The sequence below is a fragment of the Eumetopias jubatus genome, unplaced genomic scaffold, assembly GCF_037043125.1.
Source record: "Eumetopias jubatus isolate StellerSeaLion01/CBP00866 unplaced genomic scaffold, mEumJub1_p1.0 scaffold_12, whole genome shotgun sequence".
NCBI lineage: Eukaryota > Metazoa > Chordata > Mammalia > Carnivora > Otariidae > Eumetopias > Eumetopias jubatus.
Genome location: NW_028274818.1, coordinates 36802461 through 36827076, shown reverse-complemented (window position 1 = coordinate 36827076; position 24616 = coordinate 36802461). Strand labels below are relative to the sequence as shown.

The 24616-nt window shown below is 42.8% G+C and overlaps 1 protein-coding gene across 2 annotated transcripts in view; it reads left to right on the top strand.

The window, feature by feature from the left end:
• Positions 1 to 24616, top strand: part of KCNH1 (potassium voltage-gated channel subfamily H member 1) — a 355728-nt gene that overhangs the window by 4790 nt on the left and 326322 nt on the right. For both annotated transcript variants that reach the window (XM_028125823.1, XM_028125822.1), the window contains exons 2-3: positions 20767 to 20890; positions 24220 to 24326. In XM_028125823.1, coding sequence (XP_027981624.1) covers positions 20767 to 20890; positions 24220 to 24326 — 231 coding nt within the window. The remainder of the gene's footprint in view (positions 1 to 20766; positions 20891 to 24219; positions 24327 to 24616) is intronic.

Sequence of the window (24616 nt, the reverse complement as noted above, 5' to 3'; positions counted from 1 at the left end):
TCCAAACGCCATGGTTTTTATGAAATCCCCCTATTTTTATAATCGATTGTAGAAGAAGAAATGCATTTGAGGAACACTGTGGGCGAATTGGATCTTTGGCTTCATTCTTTCTGACACCAGCTCTTCATTTATGATTGGGCCTCAGTTGGCAGTGGTTTCTCCAGCATTACCTTGAAGTCCCTCAATTCTTCCCCTCCCCTTTATTTTTGGTTAGTTAATGGCTTGTATGCAAACACTTAAAAAGTATTTGTTATTTATTCAAAGGAATCACTTTCATAAAGTGAGTGTCTGCTTTGTACATTAGGATATTTGGACCATGGGTTTTTGTTGTCGTCGTTGTTGTTTTGTTGTTTAGTTTTTTTTCTTTAAGTGGCCACACCTGTAACTGGTGAGAAAGAGAAATAGAATCATAGAATCTTAGGTCTGAAGGGACTTTCTTTACTATTTGTTTTCCAGTGTTCGAATGTCTCCAGAATTTTCCTCTCCGTTTATCCAGCCTGTGCTTGAAGAGCGTCAGGGATGGGACACTCACTTTCTTACAAGGAATGCTCTGTTTTTGAGTAACTGTAATTGTGAACTAGTTTCTCTTGTCTTGCTTCGCCTTCCCTTCTCTTCCCTCCCCTCCCGTTCTTTTCTCTTTTCTCCTCCTCCTCGTCTTTCTTTTCTTGTTGTTATTCTTTGGTCTCACCCAAATCTGTCCTCTTACAGGTCTGCCCCATAGAACAAAACTGACCTAGTTCACTCCTTTTTCCACCAGAAAACCAAATTTTTTTTTGTGGTGGTGGTTATTTGATAATAGTTTTCCTACCTTGATTCTTCTCCCTTGTTTTTTTTTTTTAACCTTTTTGATTGTATAATACCAACAGAGAAAACACATAAAATAATTTTGTGCAGCTCAACACATTTGTATTAAGTAAATACTGTGCTGTCACCATCATGCCAAGAAATAGAATCTTGCCAGCTCTCCAGAAGGCCTTGGAACCCTTCCTTATCCCAGCTCCCTTACTCTCCGAAGGGAGCCATCTTCTGATTTTATGCTGGTCACTTTCTTGCTTTTCCTCCTAATTTTACCACCTTGTTTTATATTTCTGAACACCCACAGGTTAATTTTTTATCTGTTTCTGAGGTGTATATGCATGGGGCCATACAGCGTGTGTTCTTTGGTCAGCTGGAGATTCACCCATGTTGTTACGTGTGTCGTTGGCTCATTTTTGCTGAAGTGTATAGTTCGTGGTATGACTACACTACACATTTATCCATTCTGCACTTGATGGCCATGATTCTACACATTTATCCGTTCTGCACTTGATGGACATGCATTGGTTCACAAACTGGCCCCTGTACACGGAAGGCGAGGATATACCGAAGAAAGAGGCAGAGCACTCCAGGTGGCTATGTGGCAGGCTTAGTAAGCAAGGGAATTTACTTCGGAGGCTTGTCTTGGGCCACTGAAAGACAAGTAGATCTCCGCACCCACTACCAGAATCTGAAAAGTTTATATACAGGCCTTAACTGGGCTCATCACTCTACCTCCTTGCCAAAACTTGGCATTTTCTCCTTTTTCCCTTTAGTAGGGACATTGCCCAAAGAGTCTAGTAACTCATAAAACAGGGTCATTTAGAGTTATGTTAATAGCACATGAACAAAATGAAATGAAAACAAAACTTGTTCTTGTCCTTGGGGAGGCATCAGTATCTAGTGTGTGCTGAAATGTTCTCACAGTCTGAACTCCCTCACACACGCTAGTAAATGACCTGAAAGACTAGCACAGTTAGAATTGTGTGCAAAGGGTGCGTGCAAGGGTGTGTGTGTGCAGACGCGCGTGTGGATGTGTGTATTTAAACTGAGAAGCACTAAACCCCAGGGACAGAGATTATGGAAGAATCAGAGCTGGAAGTGAGAAGGAAATAGGAAGTGAATGATTTATGTTTATTTTAGTGAAAGGCGGAAAGTGACTGATGGAAGGAAGGGCAGAGATGAAGGAGGAATGAAAAATCAAAGACAAAGTAAAATGAAAAGTAAAGGCTCGCTTATGGGTTCAGCTTCACAAACATGGTGCCTGATACTGAGCTAGAGGCTGAGCATACCAAAATGAGGGAGACTTTTGTGATATTGAGTCTCATCGAGGGATTTATGATGAAGACCAACACGCCCTATAAACCTCGAAAGATTTAAGAGATGTTATGTCGGCAGAACACACACCACACATTTTCCCCTTATAAATGCCTTACCCCAAAATTATTCTTGGATTTTACAGCCATTTCTTTTTCTGTGAGTTGGAATGTGGGATGACTAGATCCCTGAAGTCAATTTAAAGAAGATTGCAGAATGTGTGAATCTTTGTTTCGGTGGGTGGAAGTTTTCCTAAAAAAATCTCATTCCTCTGGGATATCTCATTGCTCTAACTTCTTTGGCATGCTATCTTGGTTTGTTCAGTCATTGTGAGTTTTCAGCTGTTGACTTTAAAAATAAAACAGTTATTTTACCAGCAAAAGTGGGTTGATTCAGGAATAGCAGAGAATTGCAATTTGGGACAAGCAGACCGTGGCAGAAATGACAGGATAGTCCAACAAAGGAGAGGAACATTATTTTATGGAGAAGAAGGAGGAAGTTAGAAGGGGTTATTTCAAACAAACATTCATGGGAGAAAGGCAGGAATTCAGGGTGATGATGGTTTCTCATTGGCTGGGTTGCTGAGGTGGTCAATTCTTATAGGAGACACAGTGCACATCATTTCCTATTGGGCCTGTAGCTGATGATGATTCTTCCCTGTTGAGGATTCTTCTCTTGGGGGTCTGTATGTAATGGACAGTTTTAATTTTTTATTTTTATTTTTATTTTTTTTAAAGATTTTATTTTTATTAATTTGACAGAGAGAGAGAGAGAGAGAGAGAGAGAGCGAGAGCAGGAACACAAGCAGGGGGAGTGGGAGAGGGAGAAGCAGGCTTCCCGCGGAGCAGGGAGCCCGATGTGGGACTCGATCCCAGGACCCTGGGATCATGACCTGAGCCGAAGGCAGACGCTTAACGACTGAGCCACCCAGGCGCCCTAATTTTTTTTTATTATGTTATGTTAATCACCATACATTACATCATTAGTTTTTGATGTAGTGTTCCATGATTCATTGTTTGCGTATAACACCCAGTGCTCCATTCAATACGTGCGCTCCTTAATACCCATCACTGGGCTACCTCATCCCCCACCCCCCTCTCCTCTGAAACCCTCAGATTGTTTCTCGGAATCCGTAGTCTCTTATGGTTCATCTCCCCCTCTGATCCCCCCCTTTAGTTTTCCCTTCCTTCCCCTAATGTCCTCTGCGCTATTCCTTATGTATGTTCCACAAGAATGAAACCATATGCTAATTGTCTTTCTCTGCTTGACTTATTTCACTTAGCATAATCCCCTCCAGTTCCATCCATGTCGATGCAAATGGTGGGTATTCATCCTTTCTGATGGCTGAGTAATATTCCATTGTATATATGAACCACATCTTCTTTATCCTGTAGTGGACAGTTCTTGATGTTGAGTGGTACATCAGGAGAGCTCCCCTTTCTGGCCTCCCCACTCCCATTTTAGTAAGGTGTCCCTTTATTAATTTTCACACAGCATGTCCTAGATGCTGGGATTGGTTTGGTGCTCTGGTGGTTCTCCATGCGCATGCAGTCTGGGCAAACACACTGCGGTCTGACCAACTTCAGTATCTCCTCAGTTCTCATGGTCTCTCCTCTAACGGTCCCGTGCTGCTGTGAATGACCAACTACCAAAAACTCTTCCGATTGGGGTGCCAGTAATCAGAATGTTTGCTTACTCATCCTAAGATTGCTCATTTTGTAAATTGAAATGACAGTCTTTTGATTAGTCCTATGTTGCATAAAACTGAGTTCTCAAATTAAATGAGTCAATTCTTTTTTTTTTTTTTGAGATTTTATTTATTTATTTGAGAGAGAGAAAAAGAGAGCACGAGTGGGGGGTGGTGGCAAGGGAGAGGGAGAAGCAGACTCCCCGCTCAGCGGGGAGTCCGATGTGGAGCTCTAACCCAGGACCCCGGGATCATGACCTGAGCCGAAGGCAGACGCTTAACCGACTGAGCCACCCAGGTGCCTCTCTAAACAGATTTTTCAGTTTTAATTTTCTTTTGTTTCTTCTCAGCAGTATTGGTATTGAACTGAGTAGAGTTCTAGCTCCTACCACAACGGTTGTGCTTGGAGCCTTTTCGTGGGTCAGTGTACTGCCCATCTTGTGTTTGCCTTCCTAGAGCCATTCTCTTTTCTTCTCCAACCTGCTCTGTGTCTGGGAGACTGACCTGTATGGATTATGTCTGTAGGTTCCCTTGCTGCCTGGCTTCTGGCTGGCTTCAGCTTGTGGGGCACACCACCATGAGAGAGGAGGGAGAATTTATTTACTCTGTGCTATTTATTCTCCCAGTTTCCTCCCTCTCTCCCTCCCTTCCTCCATTGTAGCCTAGCTCTTCTCCCTTGATTAAAGGTTACATATCCAGCTCGCTCTCTTTGGGTCTGGGGAGGGCTGAATATCTTAAAGTTTCCAAGCGTTACTAACCCTGGGGGTGCTGCCTGTCCCTGAAGTTTTCCTCAGAGGTGTTCTGGGGGCAGGCTGCAGCTGGCTGGTACTACCTCTCAACATCTGATTATGCGCATCTCTTCCCCATTCTGGGTTCCGGGACTTTGCCTTGGTAGCTTTAAATCTGCTATGCTGATGCGCAGCAGGATGGGTTAGAAGGTCAGGGGTTTGCCCCTCAGAAATTGGCCAGTGGTATATATCATTTGACATGATTTATTAACAGGCTACTGCCGATATCTCACCTGTGCCTTCGTAAATAGTTGCATTATTTAACGCTCTAACTATCTGAGTGCGTTGTTATTTCCCTGCCGGGACTGACGGATAGAACCAGTTACTTACTTGTTCTCTGGATCAAGTACTTTCTCAACCTTTTGTCCAGACCAGCTGTAATCGTGGGGGTGAACTTGGTGAGGGGATGTGCGTTCAGGTACTTCTTTCAACTTAACAAAAAACACCTGTGTTCTGCCTGCTGAAGTCAGCCTACCTTTGCTTTTCCACTCGGCGACTTGGTCACCTAGGGGTAGAGAGCTGCTTTCACATTCCTTCTCCATCTTTCTTCACTGTCATGATCTCAGAAGTCAGGAAAGACCATAGGTAAACTGGGACTTTGTCAAAGACATGGGAAGCCAGGTACCGCTAGTCAGAAGCACCGATTAGAATTATTGGTTACAGTTGTGACCTTGGACAGAGAGCCTTTCTCACCTGTGTGCCTGGCAGTGTGCCAGGGATTTTGCATGCTTTGCCTCCTCTGACCTTCAGCGTGACTCTTGTCCTGTGGGTGCTTTCATTATTCCCATTCTGCCCGTGCAGACACTGAGGTTTAAAGCGACTAAGCTGATTGCCCTCCATTAATTTCTAATAGTAGAATCTCTAGGGACTCGCTAAGAATGCAGATTCTCGGGCCCTACCTCATCCGAATCTCTGGGCAAGGGGCCCAGCTGCTGTGTTTTCCCGAGCCCTCCAGGCATGGTAGGGTTGGTATCGAACTGATTAGAGAACCACTGCTTTTGAGACCCAACCCCGTGCGGTTTCTTACCTGAGAGCCACGTGGTTGGCTGCTCGGGTGTGTGGATGGAGGAGGGTGCCTGTTGGAGGGCGAGTGAACTTTTTCTCGATAGCCTTTCAGTTCATGTTCTCACATGCCATCCCTGCCTCGGGTGGCAGGTAGTGTTTCAGGGTGTGAAATCTCTCCAGGGACCTACTGAGCCCTGCTAGCCACAGATCCCTCTGGAATTTTGTTTTTTTTTTGTTTTTTTTTTTTAAAGATTTTATTTATTTATTTGAGAGAGAGCGAGAATGAGAGATAGCACGAGAGAGAAGAGGGTCAGAGGGAGAAGCAGACTCCCCGCTGAGCAGGGAGCCCGATGCGGGACTCGATCCCGGGACTCCAGGATCATGACCTGAGCCGAAGGCAGTCGCTTAACCAACTGAGCCACCCAGGCACCCCCCTCTGGAATTTTGAAGTTGTGGTTTCCTCTGCTGCACGTGTACCACCTCCCCATCTACTTTTCGTCTCCCAGAAACAGAGCTCATGCCTTTATTTGTTGTGTATATGGCTTTCAGTTTCCAAGCCGTCCTTCAGAAGGAGGAAATACACGGTTGTGATCCATTTGCCATTTTGAGGTGAAAACTGATACTTTCTGAAGACCGAGGAGGCCCTCAATTCTAGTCATTCTCCCTCTGTCAGATAGAGTAACACCTGAGGGGTGCCTGGGTGGCTTAGTTGGTTAAGCTCAGGTCATGATCCCAGGGTCCTGGGATTGAGTCCCACATTGGGCTCCCTCCTCTGCAGGGAGCCTGCTTCTCCCTCTGCCTGCCCCTCCCCCTGCTTGTGCTCTCTCTCTCTGTCAGATAAGTAAATAAAATCTTTAAAAAAAAAAATAAAATGACACTCGATACTTTTTCCGCCTAGCGAGCACGTCCAGGGTTGTGTTCCAGCCCAACTTTCAGAGAATGTGCCATTTTTCTCTGTTGTTCTTGACAATGACAGAACTAAAACAATTTAGTAATGACATTGTTGTCCTTTATTCAAGGGAAAAACAATCCATGGACTGGGGGAGTGCCATGCCTCACAGTCAGTGGAGGCTCTTCCAGAGGGATTTGGGGCCAAGAGCGGGTTTTATATGGCATTAGAAGAGGCAGTGTGGAAACATGGCAGCAGGATGGTTAGAAGGTCAGGGGATTTCCTCACAAGACTAGCAGGTCTTGTTTTCTAGGTAAGGTAGGCCAGCTATAGCTGACTTGGACGATTGGGATCGGTGTATGTGAGGTATCCTTGACAGTGAGGCGTTTCTCATAAGTGTGGGCTGACTTAGGTTTAGATTTGTGACATGGGCTGGGCCATGGGGGCAGCCACCATTTTGTAGACCCCAGAGTACGAATTAGCTATCATTCTCTCCCCCAGCTTCCCAATCCCTACTTTCCAATTGTCTCTATGCCTTCTCTTTGAATTTTTTTTTTTCTCTTTCTCTATCTCCCTCTGGCTCTTAGTCTCTGGCTCTCTCAGTCTCTCCTGCTCGCTCTTCCAATGGGCCTACCTTCTCTGCTCACTCATTCTCTAGGTCTTGCTATAGGTATCTTGCTCTCGGGTGCCTATTCTCCAGCTCTGACTGAAGCCTCTCTTTCCATTGTAACTTACTGACTTAATCAAAGTGTATTTATGTAGGATATGAAAATTAGAGGCAAAGCAAGTGATTATTGAATCTCTTGGGAGTTCAGTTTGTAATGGGCCGGGATTGGGCCTTTGACAATTTAGAAGAGTGATTTTCATGGAATTTTATTGTTGAAAAGCACAATAGAACCAGAACATGACTGCTGCTGGTATTAAGAGTTTAGATGTTTATCGGGCTCCCTGCTCAGCAGGGAGTCTGCTTCTCCCTCTGACCCTCTTCCCTCTCGTGCTCTCTATTTCTCATTCTCTCTCTCTCAAATCAATAAATAAAATCTTTAAAAAAAAAAGGTTCAGGCAAGTTGAATTATGGTTTTCTTGTCTTTGTCTAGTGCTATGTACATACTTCTTGTTCTCATCATTTATCTCAATGATGTTTTTTCTATTGTTTCAAAGAAAAGCAAAAGATAATTTTACTCAAACTTGCTTTTTGTAAGAGCACTGATATCCTTAGTAATCTGTAACAGTGAAAGTATCACAAAGATGTGTTCCCTTCTAAGAGAAATATCTCTAGTTCTTAGAAGCATATTGTGTAATGCATATTGCAGGCCTCTAAATAACCAGCGTGTACAGGAACAATACATTTGAGTGAACTGCTGATGGCCCAAACTGAGTCACTTGTTAAGTCATTGCTTCAGTTAGTCTCTTCTTTGTTATTCGTGGTAATGAGGATGAAAAGCAGTTTTCTAACAATTTCCTTTTAGAATAGCTCTGTGTTATGCTTTAGGGGCAAATGGTAGGTTTGAAATGATGTTGACCCGTCTCACTCACTGCAATGTGACTTAGCTCATGCCCCATTAGCTGGAGAAACTTTATGTGGTGTGGGGAGGGGACTCTTTCAAATTTTAAGAGAGTGTTTGTGTTATTCTACAAACCAGAGGAAAACTGTGTGGGCTGAGGAAGGTTGAATTTGGGAAACCTTACATTTACTTGCTTGCGCTCTTACAGCTAAAGACCTTCAGGGGGTGAAAAGGCATCGGAGGGAGGCAGTAGAATCTATCTAATTTGCATCAAAGACCTGGAGACACAGGGAACTTTCAGATGAGAGCCAATGAATAAATCATGGCATGGGCAGCCAAGTTGAACCTACACATTTTCCTGAAAAATGTAACAGGGACTTGATCAGTTCAGAGAATATGAATTTGGAGGCAGGCGTGGTGCTTCAGAATGGGCCACTGGCTGACTGGAAGTCACACATTCTACGTGCAAAAGCTGTATGTATAGGGGCACCTGGGTGACTTAGTCGGTTAAGCATCCGACTTGATTTCAGCTTGGGTCATGATCTCAGGGTCGTGGGATCAAGCCCTGTGTCGGGCTCCATGCTCAGCACTGAGTCTGCTTGTCCCTCTTCCTCTGCTCCTCCTCCTGTGTTCTCTCTCTGTCTCTCAAATAAACAAACAAATAAATAAAATCTTAAAAAAATAGCTATATGTATAGTCGAGAGCTTATGTCTTACTTGGATTTTAATAGATTCCAAAGACACATCTGGGCATTTTCTGTATATATAAACTGACCTACCAACATGTGATTTCTGTCTACCGTAGACTTCCTTGACAACATGGTATCCTTTTACATGAATATGGCACATCCTATCATGTGTCCAAATCCAGATAGCTCCACTGAGCAAAAGCCCAGTACAGCATGATTCACCTGAAATGTATCACTTCCCACCGAGTTACATTTAGAAGGCGTTTCTGCTATTTTTAAAGTGACCTAGACTCTACAGAGTCCAGCATTTAGAGAAGTGATAGTTCAGGGTTATGACTGGTTACTCTACATGGGCGGGTACTTGCAGGTTGCAGAGGCATCATCTGATTTGTTCTTTGTTATGAATCCAGTTACTTAGAGAGTCAGATTTTATTGCTACCAGGAGCATAGAAAATTTGTAGTTCATCTCCACTGAGACCCAGAGAGCTGAAGTGATACACCCACGCAGCTCTTTAGGGACTACACTGCCACTAGGACCCAACTTGTCCCCATGTTTGTTCTTTCAGATGGTGCTCTGGGGACCCTAGGGATTGCTGGGGAAGGGTGGGTTAATAGGGTGTCTTTCACCCCTCCTTCTCCCATTAGTTTTCATTGTTGACTAGGTTCCTTGGTGCTTCTCCATAGAATCTCATGGCCTCTGTCTTACCAGATGCCCTCTGCTTGTAGAATGTCCATGTGGTGCCTCCAGTGGTGTAGCTCAGTGCTCGCCTGGCAGCTCAGGGCTCCCAAGAGTGCAGAAGCAGACCTTTCAGACCTTCAAACTTAGGCCTGGGATTGGCATAGCACCCATTCTACTGCAGTGTGTTGGTCAAAGCAAATTGCAGACCCACCCAGATTCAAGAGGTGGGAACTAAACCAGGGCATGAATGTGAGGAGGCATGGTTTATTGGGGACTACCAGTGTAATCTCAACTGTTGATAGTGATGCTTTGTACCAGCTCTCAGAGTCATGGGCCTGAGACATGTCAGGGGTTGGTCTCTAGTATATATATATATATATTTTTTTTTTTTTTTTTTCAAAAAGAAGAAAATGAAAAGGACTTAACAAAGCACAAGGAGTGTTCTGGAGGGGATCGTATTACCTCTTCCTTTGTAGGTATTTTATGAAGACTTTCACCAGTGTGATTTGGCAGAGCCAGGGAGCAGGAAAGCAGATGACCTCTGAATACCCTGTGGGATCTTGGAGCTTTGATCCATGTTAATGTGTTGGAGCCTATTTAACTTTCATTCCTCCAGATTTTTATCCAAGTGAAGATTGCCTGAAGGAGCCACTTGAAAGTCAAAATATAGTATTAGCTTTATGGCAGTTAAACTAGATTGGAGAACATGCAATGCCACCTGTCTCCCTCCTCAAGCCTAGCTAGGCTTCTAGACCATGAGTCACTGACCTACTCCTAGAGGAAGAAGCTGGAGATGACAGAGCAGAGGGCTGGCAGAGCTGTTCCAGTGGGTTCTTTTCTTTTTCAAGTAGGCTTCACACCCAGCATGGAGCCCCATGCAGGGCTTAAATTCACAACCCTGAGATTAAGACTTGAGCTGAGGTCAAGCGTCGGATGCTTGACTGAGTCACCCAGGTTACCCCCCCCCCCCCAAGCTGGGTTCTGAGACAGGTAGCTCGGGCCCTCTTTCCCCCCACCACACCAGGCACAGGCAAGTCTGAGAGGTCATTACACACAGTGGATTCTCCCTGCCTTTGAGATTCCTACTGATACCTTGATCAATCTACATAGGCAGGTATAAGTGAGGGGGGTGAAGAAAGGGGTCAAAGTATTCATTATAACACTTCTTTCTGGGGATAGGTAGATACCCCTTCCTCTCAGTGAAAGCCCCAGGTGTGGAAAGATAAGTGTTGCCTTCATAAAAGCTATTTATCAAAATAGAGCTTTATAGAGGTACTGTATTCTGCCAAACCTAGAGTCCTGGAGTGCTATCAAGGACTTTGAGGGAGCTGCAGAATTTATGAGCTATGGTTCTGCTGATTCTGTTAAAGATTATTTTAGAGCATCATACAGCTAAGAGCTTTGGCTTTGGTGTTTGTGATGGTTAGTTTTATGTGTCAACTTGATTTGGTTAAAGAGTGTGGAGATATGTGGTCAGATATTATTCTGAGTGTTTCTGTGAGAGTGTTACATTTATTTTATTTATTTATTTTAAATATTCCACCAGTCTTTTTTTTAAGATTTTATTTATTTATTTGTCAGAGAGAGAGAGAGAGAGAGAGAGAACAAGCAGAGGGAGGGGCAGGCAGAGGGTGAAGCAGGCTCCCGCTGAGCAGGGAGCCTCATGTGGGACTCGATCCCAGGACCCTGGGATCATGACCTGAGCCGAAGGCAGACGCTTAACTGACTGAGCCACCCAGGCGTCCCTGAGTGTAACATTTAAATCAGTAGACTGAGTAAAGCAGATGGATCTCCCTAATGTGGGTGGGCTTCATCTAATCAGTTGAAGGGCTGAATAGAACAAAAACCTGACTTTCCTCTGAATAAGAGGGAATTCCTTCTGCCTGACTACTTTTAAGGTGGGACATTGGTTTCTTCCTGCGTTTGGGTTTGAAATGAAACATTGGCTCTTCCTCGGTCTACACCATGAGCTCTCCTAGTTCTTAGGCCTTTAGATTTGAACTGGAACTACACCATTGGCTCTCTTGGGTCTCCAGCTTGACAGATCTTGGGATTTGTCATCCTTCATGATCACAGGAACTAATTCCTTATAATAAATCTCTCTTTCTTTCTCTGGATTCACACACACACACACACACACACACACACACACACACACACGTACACACACACCTCTTATTAGTTCTGTTTCTGTGAACCCTGATACAGTGTTAGGCAGTCCCAGCTTTATTAGATGTATGGCCTAGGAAAAATTTTGTCAATTTATTAAGGCTTTTTGCAATATTTATAAAAATGGATTAATACTACTGTCTACCTATCTCAGGTAGTAATGACCCAGTGACTATTAATGCATGCAGTCTTGATGGTGATGATGCCCTTTTCACCAATGAAGAATGGCAGATTTCCTAACATTTCTCAGATCAAAATTTCCAAATCTCTTATATCCAGATCAAGCCAATTCTGCTGCAGTCTTAGGAGATTATGTTTTTTTGATGTTTTGTCCATGCAAAGGGATACTTTCCTAATTGAGTTTTGTTTGGCTTCAAAATAAGTTTTCACATATTCAGTTTGGAAAATAGTAAATAATCGCAGAGTCATTTATGTTTGGATGTGGAATGCATGTCTCTCTACTTGGCTAGAAAGTCCGTATCACTTCGCTAGAGCCCTCTTATTTGGCATTCTTAACCAGCAGGAGTACAGCCAACCACCTGGAGGAATTAAGACTTAGTTGAACAAAATTGCTGTCATGGAGTTCTTGCACCACAGTTTATGCAGCTTTTTCAGGAGATTCCCACTTTCTGAGTCTGTCTCTTTTTATGCAGACATACTTCTGGAGACATGGTAGCAAACCGACTCAGACCCACCTAGGTTCACTTCTTTATTTTATTTAACAAAGTTTATCTCCCTCAGAAGCTCCCACTCCACTGAACAGCAAAGGGAGACTCTGAACATCCCAGTTAGTAGTATCGCAGGCTCTTCCATTTTAATTATTCTTTTTTGGGTAACTCAGTTTCTTGTGTTGAGAATCCAATTCTGCCCAACCCATTGCTTCCCCCTCTGATAGTGTGTGGGGTGGAGGCAGGCACTTGCACCACCTCGGAGGCCTCAGATCCCCAGTGCAAGACCTTGTCTCCCCCCTGCCCCAGTTTCTTGGGTCTCTGGCAATGGCCTCTGTTTGGGTCACTAGATGAGTAGCTGAACTTATATTCTGTTCCTTGGATTGAACAGAACTTGATACCCTGCCTCAACCCAACACATACTCACTTGTGTGTGTGTATATGTGTGTAGTATGTGTATGTGTATGTATGTGTGCGCATGCATATGTGTGTGTTGTGTGTGTATGTGTGTGTGTATGTAACTCAGTCAGCCCCCACTGGCTGTGCAGCTCACCTCTGATATTTGCCTGAACCCCTAAGTCAGGCAGTTTGACACACAGTCTTTGGCTACAGGGTCACTTCACTCCACTGTGATAACCATCTGCTTATGCAACTTCAGCCCTAGTGGCGTAGTTAGGAGCTTCTGGATCCTTTCCAGAATCCATGGTTGCTGAAGGAGGGGCTCAGGAAGCTAACACAGCCAGGTTTGCTATGTAGTGGTGTGGTTGGGAGCTTCTGGATCCTTTCCAGAATCCATGGGAGCTGAGGGGGTACTCAGGAGGCTAATATGGCCAGGTTTGCTCTGCAGCTCTTTTAAGTGGCCAGTGTGGCATCCTTTCCCACCCCTGAAAGTCAGATGGGGATCTAGGCACAAAGTTTCCACTCCTCTCCTGTCCTCGTCTGTCACTATGTGGAAGCAGGACTGTTATAGAATAGGTCAGCGCACTAAGTTTTAAGAAGTGGGAGGTGATAATTTGCAAGTGAGGCAAGAGACCAAACATTAAAAATCTAGACAGGGGAATGCAAACATTTAGATGAGGAATAATTACTTCTTTGTACATCAATATTTCCTGAGGACATCATTGTAGATCACAAAGTAGAATCATAATGTATGGTGACAATAATGGCAATGTTGACTCACCAATTAAAGGTCTCATTATACTTAGTGTTTTTCTAGGAAGGCAAATTTAATGTGTTACAAAGATTTTCATAGAAATGGTCTGATTTTAGTACTTAATGGAATAAGAGGGAGACAATGTAACACGATGATTAAAAGCATGGGTTTTGAAGTCAGGTAGACCTAGATTCAAATCCTAACTCTAACCTGCTATGACTGACTGTGTCCTCAGAGGCTTAGTGTTCTTGTGAGTAAAATGATGAAATCCGTGACACTTCATTTAGTAAAGTAATACCACTTCGCAGAGATTGTTATGAAGATCAAAAAACCCTCCCCTTCTAGAAACATCGCCAAAGGCACGGGAAGCCAGGGCAAAAATGAACTATTGGGATTTCATCAAGATAAAAAGCTTTTGCACAGCAAAAGAAACAGTCCACAAAACCAAAAGACAACTGACAGAATGGGAGAGAATATTTGCAAATGACATATCAGATAAAGGGCTAGTATCCAAAATCTATAAAGAACTTATCAAACTCAACACTCAAAGAACAAATAATCCAATCAAGAAATGGGCAGAAGACATGAACAGACATTTTTCTAAAGAAGACATCCAAATGGCCAACAGACACATGAAAAAGTGCTCAACATCGCTCGGCATCAGGGAAATCCAAATCAAAACCTCCATGAGATACCACCTCACACCAGTCAGAATGGCTAAAATTAACAAGTCAGTTGTTGGCGGGGATGTGGAGAAAGGGGAACCCTCCTACACTGTTGGTGGGAATGCAAGCTGGTGCAACCACTCTGGAACACAGTATGGAGGTTCCTCAAACAGTTGAAATTAGAGCTACCATTCGATCCAGCAATTGCACTACTGGGTATTTACCCCAAAGATACAAATGTAGGGACCCGAAGGGGTACGTGCACCCCAATGTTTATAGCAGCAATGTCCACAATAGCCAAACTGTGGGAAGAGCCAAGATGTCCATCGACAGATGAATGGATAAAGGAGAAGTGGTATATATACACAATGGAATATTATGCAGCCATCAAAAGGAATGAGATCTTGCCATTTGCAACAACGTGGATGGAACTGGAGGGTGTTATGCTGAGTGAAATAAGTCAATCAGAGAAAGACATGTATCATATGACCTCACTGATATGAGGAATTCTTAATCTCAGGAAACAAACTGAGTGTTACTGGAGTGGTTGGGGGTGGGAGGGATGGGGTGGCTGGGTGATAGACATTGGGGAGGGTATGTGCTACGGTGAGCGCTGTGAATTGTGCAAGACTGTTGAATCACAGATCTGTACTTCTGAAACAATGCAACATATTTTAAGAAAAAAGAAAAAGAAGAAGTTAGCAGGAGAGGAAGAATGAAGGGGAGTAAGAGCGGGAGACGAACCATGAGAGATGATGGACTCTGAAAAACAAACTGAGGGTTCTAGAGGGGAGGAGGGTAGGGGGATGGGTTAGCCTGGTGATGGGTATTAAAGAGGGCACATTCTGCATGGAGCACTGGGTGTTATGAACAAACAATGAATCGTGGAACACTACATCAAAAACTAATGATGTAATATATGGTGATTAACATAACAATAAAAAAATTTAAAAAAACCCCTCCCCTTAATATATGATAAAGTCTTAGTACAGAGCCAGCACAGAGTAAATATTTTTTTTAAAGATTTTATTTATTTATTTGAGAGAGAGAGAGAATGAGAGATAGAGAGCACGAGAGGGAAGAGGGTCGGAGGGAGAAGCAGACTCCCCGCTGAGCAGGGAGCCTGATGTGGGACTCGATCCCAGGACTCCAGGATCATGACCTGAGCCGAAGGCAGTTGCTTAACCAACTGAGCCACCCAGGCGCCCGCACAGAGTAAATATTGATAAATGGTATGCATTCTTATTAAGATCTGGAATATTGCTTATGTGGAATTGCTTAGTTCTTTTCTTTTTTATATATATATTTTTAAAGATTTTATTTATTTACTTGACAGAGAGACACACAGTGAGAGAGCGAACACAAGCAGGGGGAGTGGGAGAGGGAGAAGCAGGCTTCCCACTGAGCAGGGAGCCTGATGCAGGGCTCGATCCCAGGACCCTGGGATCATGACCTGAGCCGAAGGCAGAACCTTAACCACTGAGCCACCTGGGTGCCCCAAGAATCGCTTAGTTTCTGATGATATATGTAGTGTTATGGTATTTGTATGGGTAACCCACAATTTATAAACAGATTGTATTTTGGAAGATACTTTGCAGGTCAGTTATTTGTAGCTTAGGAATTGAAGAGAATCTAGAATATGCCCCCTTCCCAGCCAACCATAATAGGATACACACATGTGTGCAAGGGATGGGGCAGGGGAAGGGGGAAGAATTTCCTTCCTGTTGGGGGCAAATGGCTTTGTGACTGGGACTAGAATTCTTTCCTCCCTTCACTCCACATCCTTGGATATCACATAGTGGCAAGGGAATCTTGCTCCCTGGCAACTATAACTTCTTGCTTGGGTTAACACTGAGAGGTAACTATTTTTGAAATTTAAATTCTGGAATGAGACTTGCTTTTTCCCAGATAAGACTGTAATCTGCACAGCAGCGACAACGGGAATGCTTGAGGAAGGGTGAGCACCTTCAAAGGATGACCAGAATATGTTTATGGGAAACTGCAGTGATAGCTGGAGCTTGAAATGCATCCTGTTCTCATTTTTTAACAAAAAACATTTAATCAATAAGTTAATTTTTTCTGATTAAATTCATTAAAAATTAAGAATATACTTATTTTTATCAAAGTAATATATGTTCTTGGTTAAAAAAAAATCAAACTGAAGAGCTTATAAAGAAAAACAACCATCCTGTGCCTTGTCCCTTTGCCCATCCTGCTCATCAGAGGTCACATGTTCTAATTTTAGCTGTTTCTTCTTATAGTTTCTTCCATGTCTCTAAATAATATGCAGTACAACTATTTCTAGATTTATCAATTTTAGCTATTAGCTGTTGACTTCTGCTAAGTTAGCTGAGTTTTTATCTCACTTTATTAACTTTCAACCCCTTTCTCCTAATGTAATTATATTACTCCCTTATTGGTTATCTTTGCAGCTTTAAAATATTTAAACCTTTCTTTTTTATTATATCAGCTCTAGACACCATCCCATGATTGTTCTCACTTTCCTCTCTAAACTTATCATCTGTATTTTTATGGTGTTGAAATTGATAAGATTATATTCAGATACTTATAGTTAAATATTTCATGCTTTTCTGTATGTTGGCTTTAACAATTGGAAATTAATAAGGTGTTTACACTGTTGTGACAGTGATGAGACATGGTGTGATTTGGTTTCCCTTCTTGTACAGCTTTTGATTTGATTCTTCTACTTTCTTTTCCTGCCCACCCCCCACCCCCAAATTAGGTACTTATATTGACTTATTTTTTTAAGATTTTATTTATTTATTAGAGAGAATGAGAGAGTGAGAGCACGAGCCAGGGGGGAGGGGCAACGGGAGCGGGAGAAGCAGGCTCCTGGCTGAGCAGGGAGCCAGATCCTGGGCTCCATCCCAAGGGCCCTGGGATCATGACCTGAGCCCAAGGCAGATGCTTAACTGACTGGAGCCACCCAGGTGCCCCCTATATTAACTTTTTATGTTGTTTCAGATGATCAGGAATATCATCAGGTACTGACCTCCTTTATCCCTAGATAACTCTCTTCTGGAACTTCTGTTCTCTGAACCATTATGTGCTGAATGCTTTCTGTTAGCTTCCTTCCCACTTTCTATATTTGGAGCCACTTTACCCCCCTGGTTCTCATGTTATCTTCTTTCCTTATTCCTCACTTTGCTGATAAACATCCCCAAGTAAGTTCCCAAGAAAGAATATGTGGGAAGAGTGCCTGGCTGGCTCAGTCGGTTAAGCATCTGACTCCTGATTTCGGCTCAGGTCATGATATCAGGGTCCTGGGATTGAGCCCTGTGTCGGGCTTTGTGCTCAGTGGGGAGTCTGCTTGAGGAGTCTCTCTCCCCCGTCCCCCTCCTGCCAGTCATGTGCTCTCTAAAATAAATAAATAAAGCTTAAAAAAAAAGAATATGTGAGAAATAACTTTCCTAGGTATTTGCACATCTGAGTATCTTTATTCTACCCTCACATTTGATTGTTTTAGTTTTTAAAAAATGTCTCTGGCTTTTTCTCAAGTTGTTCTTTCTCTTGTTCCTGTTAGGATGCATGTTGTTCTCTTGGATTGATGCTCTATGTCTTATTTTAAGAAATATTTCTGTCTTGGGTGCCTGGGTGGCTCAGATGGTTAAGCGTCTGCCTTCGGCTCAGGTTGTGGTCCCAGGGTCCTGGGATTGAGTCCCACATCGGGCTCCCCCAGGGAGCCTGCTTCTCCCTCTGCCTCTCTCTCTCTCTCTTTCTCCCTCTGTCCCTCATGAATAAATAAATAAAATCTTTAAAAAAAAAGAAATATTTTTGTCTCTGCACTACTCTCTATGAGACTTTACCTTCTAATATATGCTGAATTTTTAATTACTCACTTTTAATTTACAGGGGGTCTTAATTGTTCTCGCTCTCTCTCTCTTTTTCATAGCATCCTGTTCTAGTTTATGGTTGTAATAACTCTTGAATCTCTCTGAGGATACTAATTGGGAATTTTTTTAAAGTTATTTTTTTGTTTCCTATATTATTTCTGCTTCTTCCATTGTCATTTTTCCCGTTCTTTTTTGCTCTTAATTTTTGTGTGGGTTTTTACCTTTTTAATTCATTTACTTTTATTTCAAAGGTGCCTAGTATAGGAGAGAAAATAAACACATGGAATCAAATCATTATCTATAACTGGCTATTATTCCCTCTTAGCACATAACGTTAGTGGGGCATTAGTCATGAGAGAGCTCACTCAGTTTTTTCCAACTATTTGAGGTCTTTGAGGGAAATTACTTATACTTTTAGGAGTCAACAAGAAAGTTAAACTTATTGGACTTCATATACATTTAAGAGTGATTTAGTGAATTTGTTTGTTTCTTTTTTTTTTTTTAAAGAGAGTGAGCGCCACGTGTGTGTGTGGGAGGGTGCGGAGGGAGAGAGAGGGAGAGAGAGAGAATCTTAAGCAGGCTCCATGCTGAACCCCACACAGGGCTCGATCTCACCACCCTGAGATCATGACCTGAGCGGAAGTCAAGAGTCACATGCTTAACTGACTGAGCCACCCAGCCGCCTCTGATTTAGTGATTTTTGTACTTCTTTTAGGGCTTAGTTGTTCTGTTCAAGAATAACTCAGGAAGAGAAGACCAACATGAAGGGTTATCCCCCCCTTTTTAAATAACATCTTTATTGAGATATAATTCACATACCATAAATTTCATACTTTTTAAATGGACAGTTGTTTAGTGTATTTACAGAGTTACGTATCCATCACCACTATCACATTCCAGAACATTTTCATCACCCCAAAAAAGAAACTCCATACCCATTGGCAGTCACTCCATCTTCCCACCCCTCTCCTCCAGCTCCTGGCAACGATGAATCTACTTTCTGTGTTCTATGGATTTGCTGCTTCTTGGACATTTCACATAAATGGAACCAAAAATAGGTGACTTTTTGTGTCTGGCCTCTTTCATTTAGCATAATATTTTTAAGGTTCATCCATGTTGCAATATCTATCAGTATTTTGTTTCTTTTTATTGCCAAATAGATACCATGTTTTGTCTATCTGTTCCTCAGTTTATGGATATTTTGGATTGTTTCCACGTTTTGGCTATTATGAATACTGTTGCTATGAACATTCATGTACAGGTTTTTGTGTAGACATATGTTGCCATTTCTCTTGAGCACGTATTTAGGAATAGAATTGCTGAGTCATATGGTAACTTTATGCCTAACTTTTGAAGAACTGCCAAACTGTCAAATTGAACGCACCATTTTACATTCCCATCAGTGGTGCACAGGGGTTCCAATCTCTCCACATCCTCGTTAACACTTGCTGTTGTCTTTTTTATTATAGCCATCCTAGTGGCATACCTGAAGGATTATCCTGTCTCTACAGAACTGTCAAAGATCTTTGACAGTCAAGCCCATCCCAGTCTGGTCTTCAGGCTCGTCTCCTGCCAATCTTCCTGGCTGCCCTTTGTCTGTCTATGCCAGTCTTTGTGTGTTCCATGCTGCCAGACCTTTGCTCATGCTGGTCCTCAGCCTGGAATGTTCCCTTCCTCCCACAACCTCTTGAGTTTACCAGAGGCAGGCAATATATGTTCATTTCTCTAAATATTGTTATTGTATCATATGTGGTAGTTACATGTTAGGCATTCAAAATATTTGAATGAGTCTTACTCATCCTTCCGGATTAGAGCAAGTTCAAATGTGACCCCTCTGAGACATAGCCCTTTACCTCCCTCAGAGTTAATCATTTTATTACTGGTTTCTTTAGTTAGTTGTGCACGTGTCTTTTTGTCCTGATAAGTTCCTGGAATGCATGGACCACATCTCATCAGGCTGGATATCTCTAGGGTCTCGTAATGTGCTTGGTACTCAGGAAGTATTCATGATTATATGGACGAGATGGAGGGAAAGACTGGTTGTAGATTTTCAGTAAAAGTATATTTATAAAATTAACAGGTGTATAGATTAACTTCCTGGAAGTTGTGTTTTATGTCCCTTTTAAATAGATGAAAGCATTTTTAAGAATAGATTATCGTATTTAGTTATCTCTCCTCCCTTTGGTTCCTCTACTCCTCCCCACATAGATAAGGAGGGATGGTTACCCATACTGTGAGTAAATTGTAGATGCTGTGCTAGAACAAAATTAACCTCCCAATTAAATGAGGACATTCATATGTTACTACTATTTCCCTTTGCACGGTATGCATATATAAACAAAACCCCCTCCCGTTTACAACAAAAGAAGGGTTGTGTGCATGTTCTTTTTTTTCTTTTCTGGGGGAAGGGTTAAGTATTCTGTGGAAAGGAGAGAGCCAAGCTAAAATAATGCTGATATTTAAGTTCTGGGTGTTATTTGCCTAAGATGCTAGATGGAGCCCAGGAGAAATTCCTTTTGCGTTCTCTGTTGCTCCAGAGTACCCGTGGACTTTCACTGAGATGAGTTAGGACTTGAACATGTCTCATGGGAATCACTGGATTTCTGCAGGATTCATTGGTTGGTTGGTTAAATATGTTCCTTTGCTAACTTCCTCTTGGAGGACAATAACCTTAGCATTCGAATTCAGAATATTCAGCTCTAAAGGACTGTTCTTTTGTATTCCTCACAGGGCCATTTTCCTGTTCAAGAGACTGTTTTAGAGGGAAGCCAAGAGACCTGGATTGGTTGACATTATTTATGTCCTCATTGAATCTCAACTAATGTCTTGCCTCCTGTGCCCTTTTCTTTTCTTTTCTCCTCCTCCTCCTCCTCCTTCTTCTTCTTCTTTTTTTTTTTTTAACAGATACTAATTTTGTGTTGGGGAATGCCCAGATAGTGGACTGGCCTATCGTGTACAGCAATGACGGATTTTGCAAGCTGTCTGGCTATCACAGGGCGGAAGTGATGCAAAAAAGCAGTACCTGCAGGTATTTATGGTCGGGGTGGTTCTGTGGAACAGTGTATCGTGGTACCTTCTGGAAAAACAAAACGGCTTACTCAGTGTGGGGATTGCCTTTCTCTCACTTCGTGTTTCTTCAGGAACATTTATGGTAATGTCATCTCTTGTTCACGCACTATAACCAGGGAATCAAAGAAGGCTTCAAGCACGGTCTCTGCAAACTGACTGGACTTTTAAGTCGCTGAGACGGGGGCACCTAGCGAAACTCAGGAAAGTCGTTTTATCTAGAAAATAGGGACTCAGAAGTTTATGAGGTGTTAGACAAAGTGATATGAAAGTTAGATGATTCTATAAAACGGAATGAAAATGAAATAAAATTTTAGGTGATTAAATTAATTTTTGAGACTATGTGACTGAGAAGAATCCCTACGATGTTGGTGCCAAGGGCCTTGTTTATAGGGCTTTTGCCAGAAAAAGAGAAGAGAACTGAGATTTGATTGCCTTCTAATTCATGCTGTCACATCTCTGGTGGCTCACTCAAGGGCAGAGGCAAATGGTGCTAACAGTGCACACAGCCTGGGCATTTGACAGGGTTCCTCACCAAGCAGTACCCTTGGGCCAGGGCACTAGAAATGCTCTTTTAAAGCATCTACAAGGTGTGGAGCCGAGCAGAGCCTGTGCCCGGCCCCGCCAGATGCCCCCCTGCGGTGCCGTGGTAAGGTCTTGGTTCAGCACAGCCCTCGGCTGCTCTCAGTCCTTCTCACTCCTTCTTTGGAGTCTTCTGTCTTCACTGGTGTTTGCATGAAATGGAATCACTTTCCCAGACCTGCCAAATCAAGAAATAAAGTCGTCTCTGAAGGGTGGAAGAACCTGACACAGGCATCGTCTTCGGTTTCCAGAAGTTGCACTTGGATGGTCTTAAATCAGCCATGTGACTAGTTCTGGTGAAAAGTATTAAGTGCTTCGAAAATACCATTTTCTTAAATTTTAGGTGTTTGGGGCTGAGAAATGGGAAATTTAAGATTCCCCTTCTTCCCTCAAAGGTGTAGAAATTGTGACTCTTAAGTCCTGCAATAGAATTCTCTTATATTTGTGGTGTGCTGTGATCCTCGTTAGCGTCTGTCTCTGTATCTGCCTCTATGATGATATTTGCATATATATAATCAAAACAAATCAGGAGAGTTAGCCTCACTTTCTGGTGTGACCTGAGCAAACTTTCCTTCCCTTTCTTGCTTCTTATTGGCTCTAACCAGACCCTTGAAGAAGATCAGATAAGATAACTTGCAAATTTAGCCACCTTTTCTTTCATGCACAGTTGTAGGAAACTTATTTAATTCCCTGAAGGTGTCCCTTTCCTAAAGATAAAGTAAACCTGCCTTCGTGCTGGCTACATTCCTAATAGCTCAGAAACCTCTTGTGCTTATTTCTTGCATCGCAGGTATCTGAAATCTAATATCCAGGTTAAGGAAACTTACAGCTACCAGTAAATTATAGTTTGAGGAAGTACATAACATAAGACTAATGAAAGCTGCGTGTAATTATGGCCCCTCACTTCTTTCAAGTCTCCATTTTACAGGGATTTGTTTCACCTTGTGAAGGAAATGGCCAGCCTGTATAACCATCGTGTCACTTAAATGGAGGTCACTTATCCAGCAAATTAACTCAGAAAGAGAAAGTGGGAGGAAGCTAAAAAGGCAACTGGCTAAATAAGATGGTCACAGAGCTTACGTTTTTGCCTCCTAGAAGTCCTCTTGTTCTCAGGCAGGGCCAATTTAGTCTTGATCCAGCCATCTTAACTCAACACGCTCAGTTATCCGTTTTCCTGATTTATAGATGAAAAGCGGAGTGCTCCACGAGAGAAGCACAAGGGCAACCATAGATAATAATGTGTCTCAGAGAACTGAGAAGGGACATAGTAACAGAAGTGACACAGAACTCATAAAGTCAACAGCGAGGGCACTTTTCCTTACAGAGTGCAGGCATCCGCAAGCCTGCAGTAAGCTCAAGGCTGGTCCAGTATCAAGCCAAGCAAGGCCTTGGAGCTGGTGGTAGCCTCTGAGGTTCTTTGTGGCTCTGCAGTTCTAGGACTCTGTGATTCAAGTCATCACGAGAAAGATTGCATTCAGTATGCACAGTTTTGGAAGATGGGGATTGTATTGTTTAGGAATGCATATCCCTGCTTCCACCTTACCCGAGACTTGGGGGCTGAGTGTTGGTGTCCTTCTTGTTCTGGTCGCATGAAGGCCAGAGGTGGACAGGGGAAATGCTCGCTGGGTCCATGGGGAGCCTTTGTCCGAGGACTGGCTTTTCCTGCCCCATTGAGAGATGGCTTTTCTCCTCTCCCATGTTGTCAGTGTCCTGTGCTGTGGTGTACTCCACCTAGCTGGGGATATATCTTATGCCCAGATGGACAAACCATATTCACAATGGGGCCCAGGAAAATGGATAGTCCTGGCAGTTTTCCTGCCTCTGCTGAGAACCAGAATTAGTAGGAAGTTCTATCTGGAGGTTTTCTCTCATTTTCTTTCATGCTACTTATTTCCCCCCTTAGTCTACTTTTCTCCCAATGTGAGCAGTAGGGAGGTGTATGGGTAAGAATTGTAGGATTTTATCATTTCAGTTTTTTAAACCCAGTGGTTTTTTGGGGGATGGGGTGGGGTGGGTAGGAAGCAGAGTTGCACACACAGTGGCTGAATCTTCTGTTTCTTTCCTTAGCTCTGCCTTAACGTTTAGAACATCAGATTGCACCCTTTGGTGCAGTTCTTTGGTTGATGAATTTTTGTGATTTTTCCTACTCTTTTGTTTATTTGGTTGGGAATTAGAAGAGGAAAGAATCTGTGGTCCAGATTTACTCTGCCATCTTTCCTGGGAAATTTCCCAGAGTTGTCCTTCTAAAATGCAAATCTGATTATGGAACTCTTTTGCTTAAAACCTTCCAGTGTCTCTCCCCCCACTGCTTTCAAGAGAAGGTTTAAATTACTTCACATGGCTTACCATGCCGTGTGTTCCTTCATGATCTGGTCTGTGCTTACCTTTACCTCTGGGAAGCCTTCGCTGACCACGCAGGGCTCTGTGCCTGAATTCTGTGTTCTGGAACTCTGTATGTGTTGGTCACACTGTTTTCTGAGCCACTCTTTTCTGTGTGTCTCCCCTTATTATACTGTTGATTTTGATGGGAGGTGGTGATAGAGTGCTGGTGAATTAGTAAGTCTTTTTTGAGTGAATGTTTTCATTGTGTGTGTTTGTGTGTGTTCATTCCACATAGCACGGTGCTAGGTATAGGAGAGATGTTTAACATATGCTGGCACAATACCCAATATTTATTAAACTAACGTGAGCTTTTTGGTTGATTTGCAGTTTTATGTATGGGGAGCTGACCGATAAAGACACAATTGAAAAGGTGCGGCAAACATTTGAGAACTATGAGATGAATTCCTTTGAAATTTTGATGTACAAGAAGAACAGTGAGTATTCAGACCGTTGTGAACCATACCTTTATGTGCTTGGAATAGTAAAAGAGGTCCTCTTCCTCTGATGTCTTGGATCTTCTTTTCCCGCATTAGCTAAATGTGGTCACGTGAGGCTATTGTGTACGTTGGGGTAAATGGTGTGGATTGCTGAGTTACGCTGTTCCTTATGGAACACGTGAACTTGTCACCAACCAATTAAGACTTTTTTTTTCTTTTTTAAAGATTTTATTTATTTATTTGAGAGAGAGAGAGATAGCACAAGTCGGGGGCAGAGGGAGAGGAAC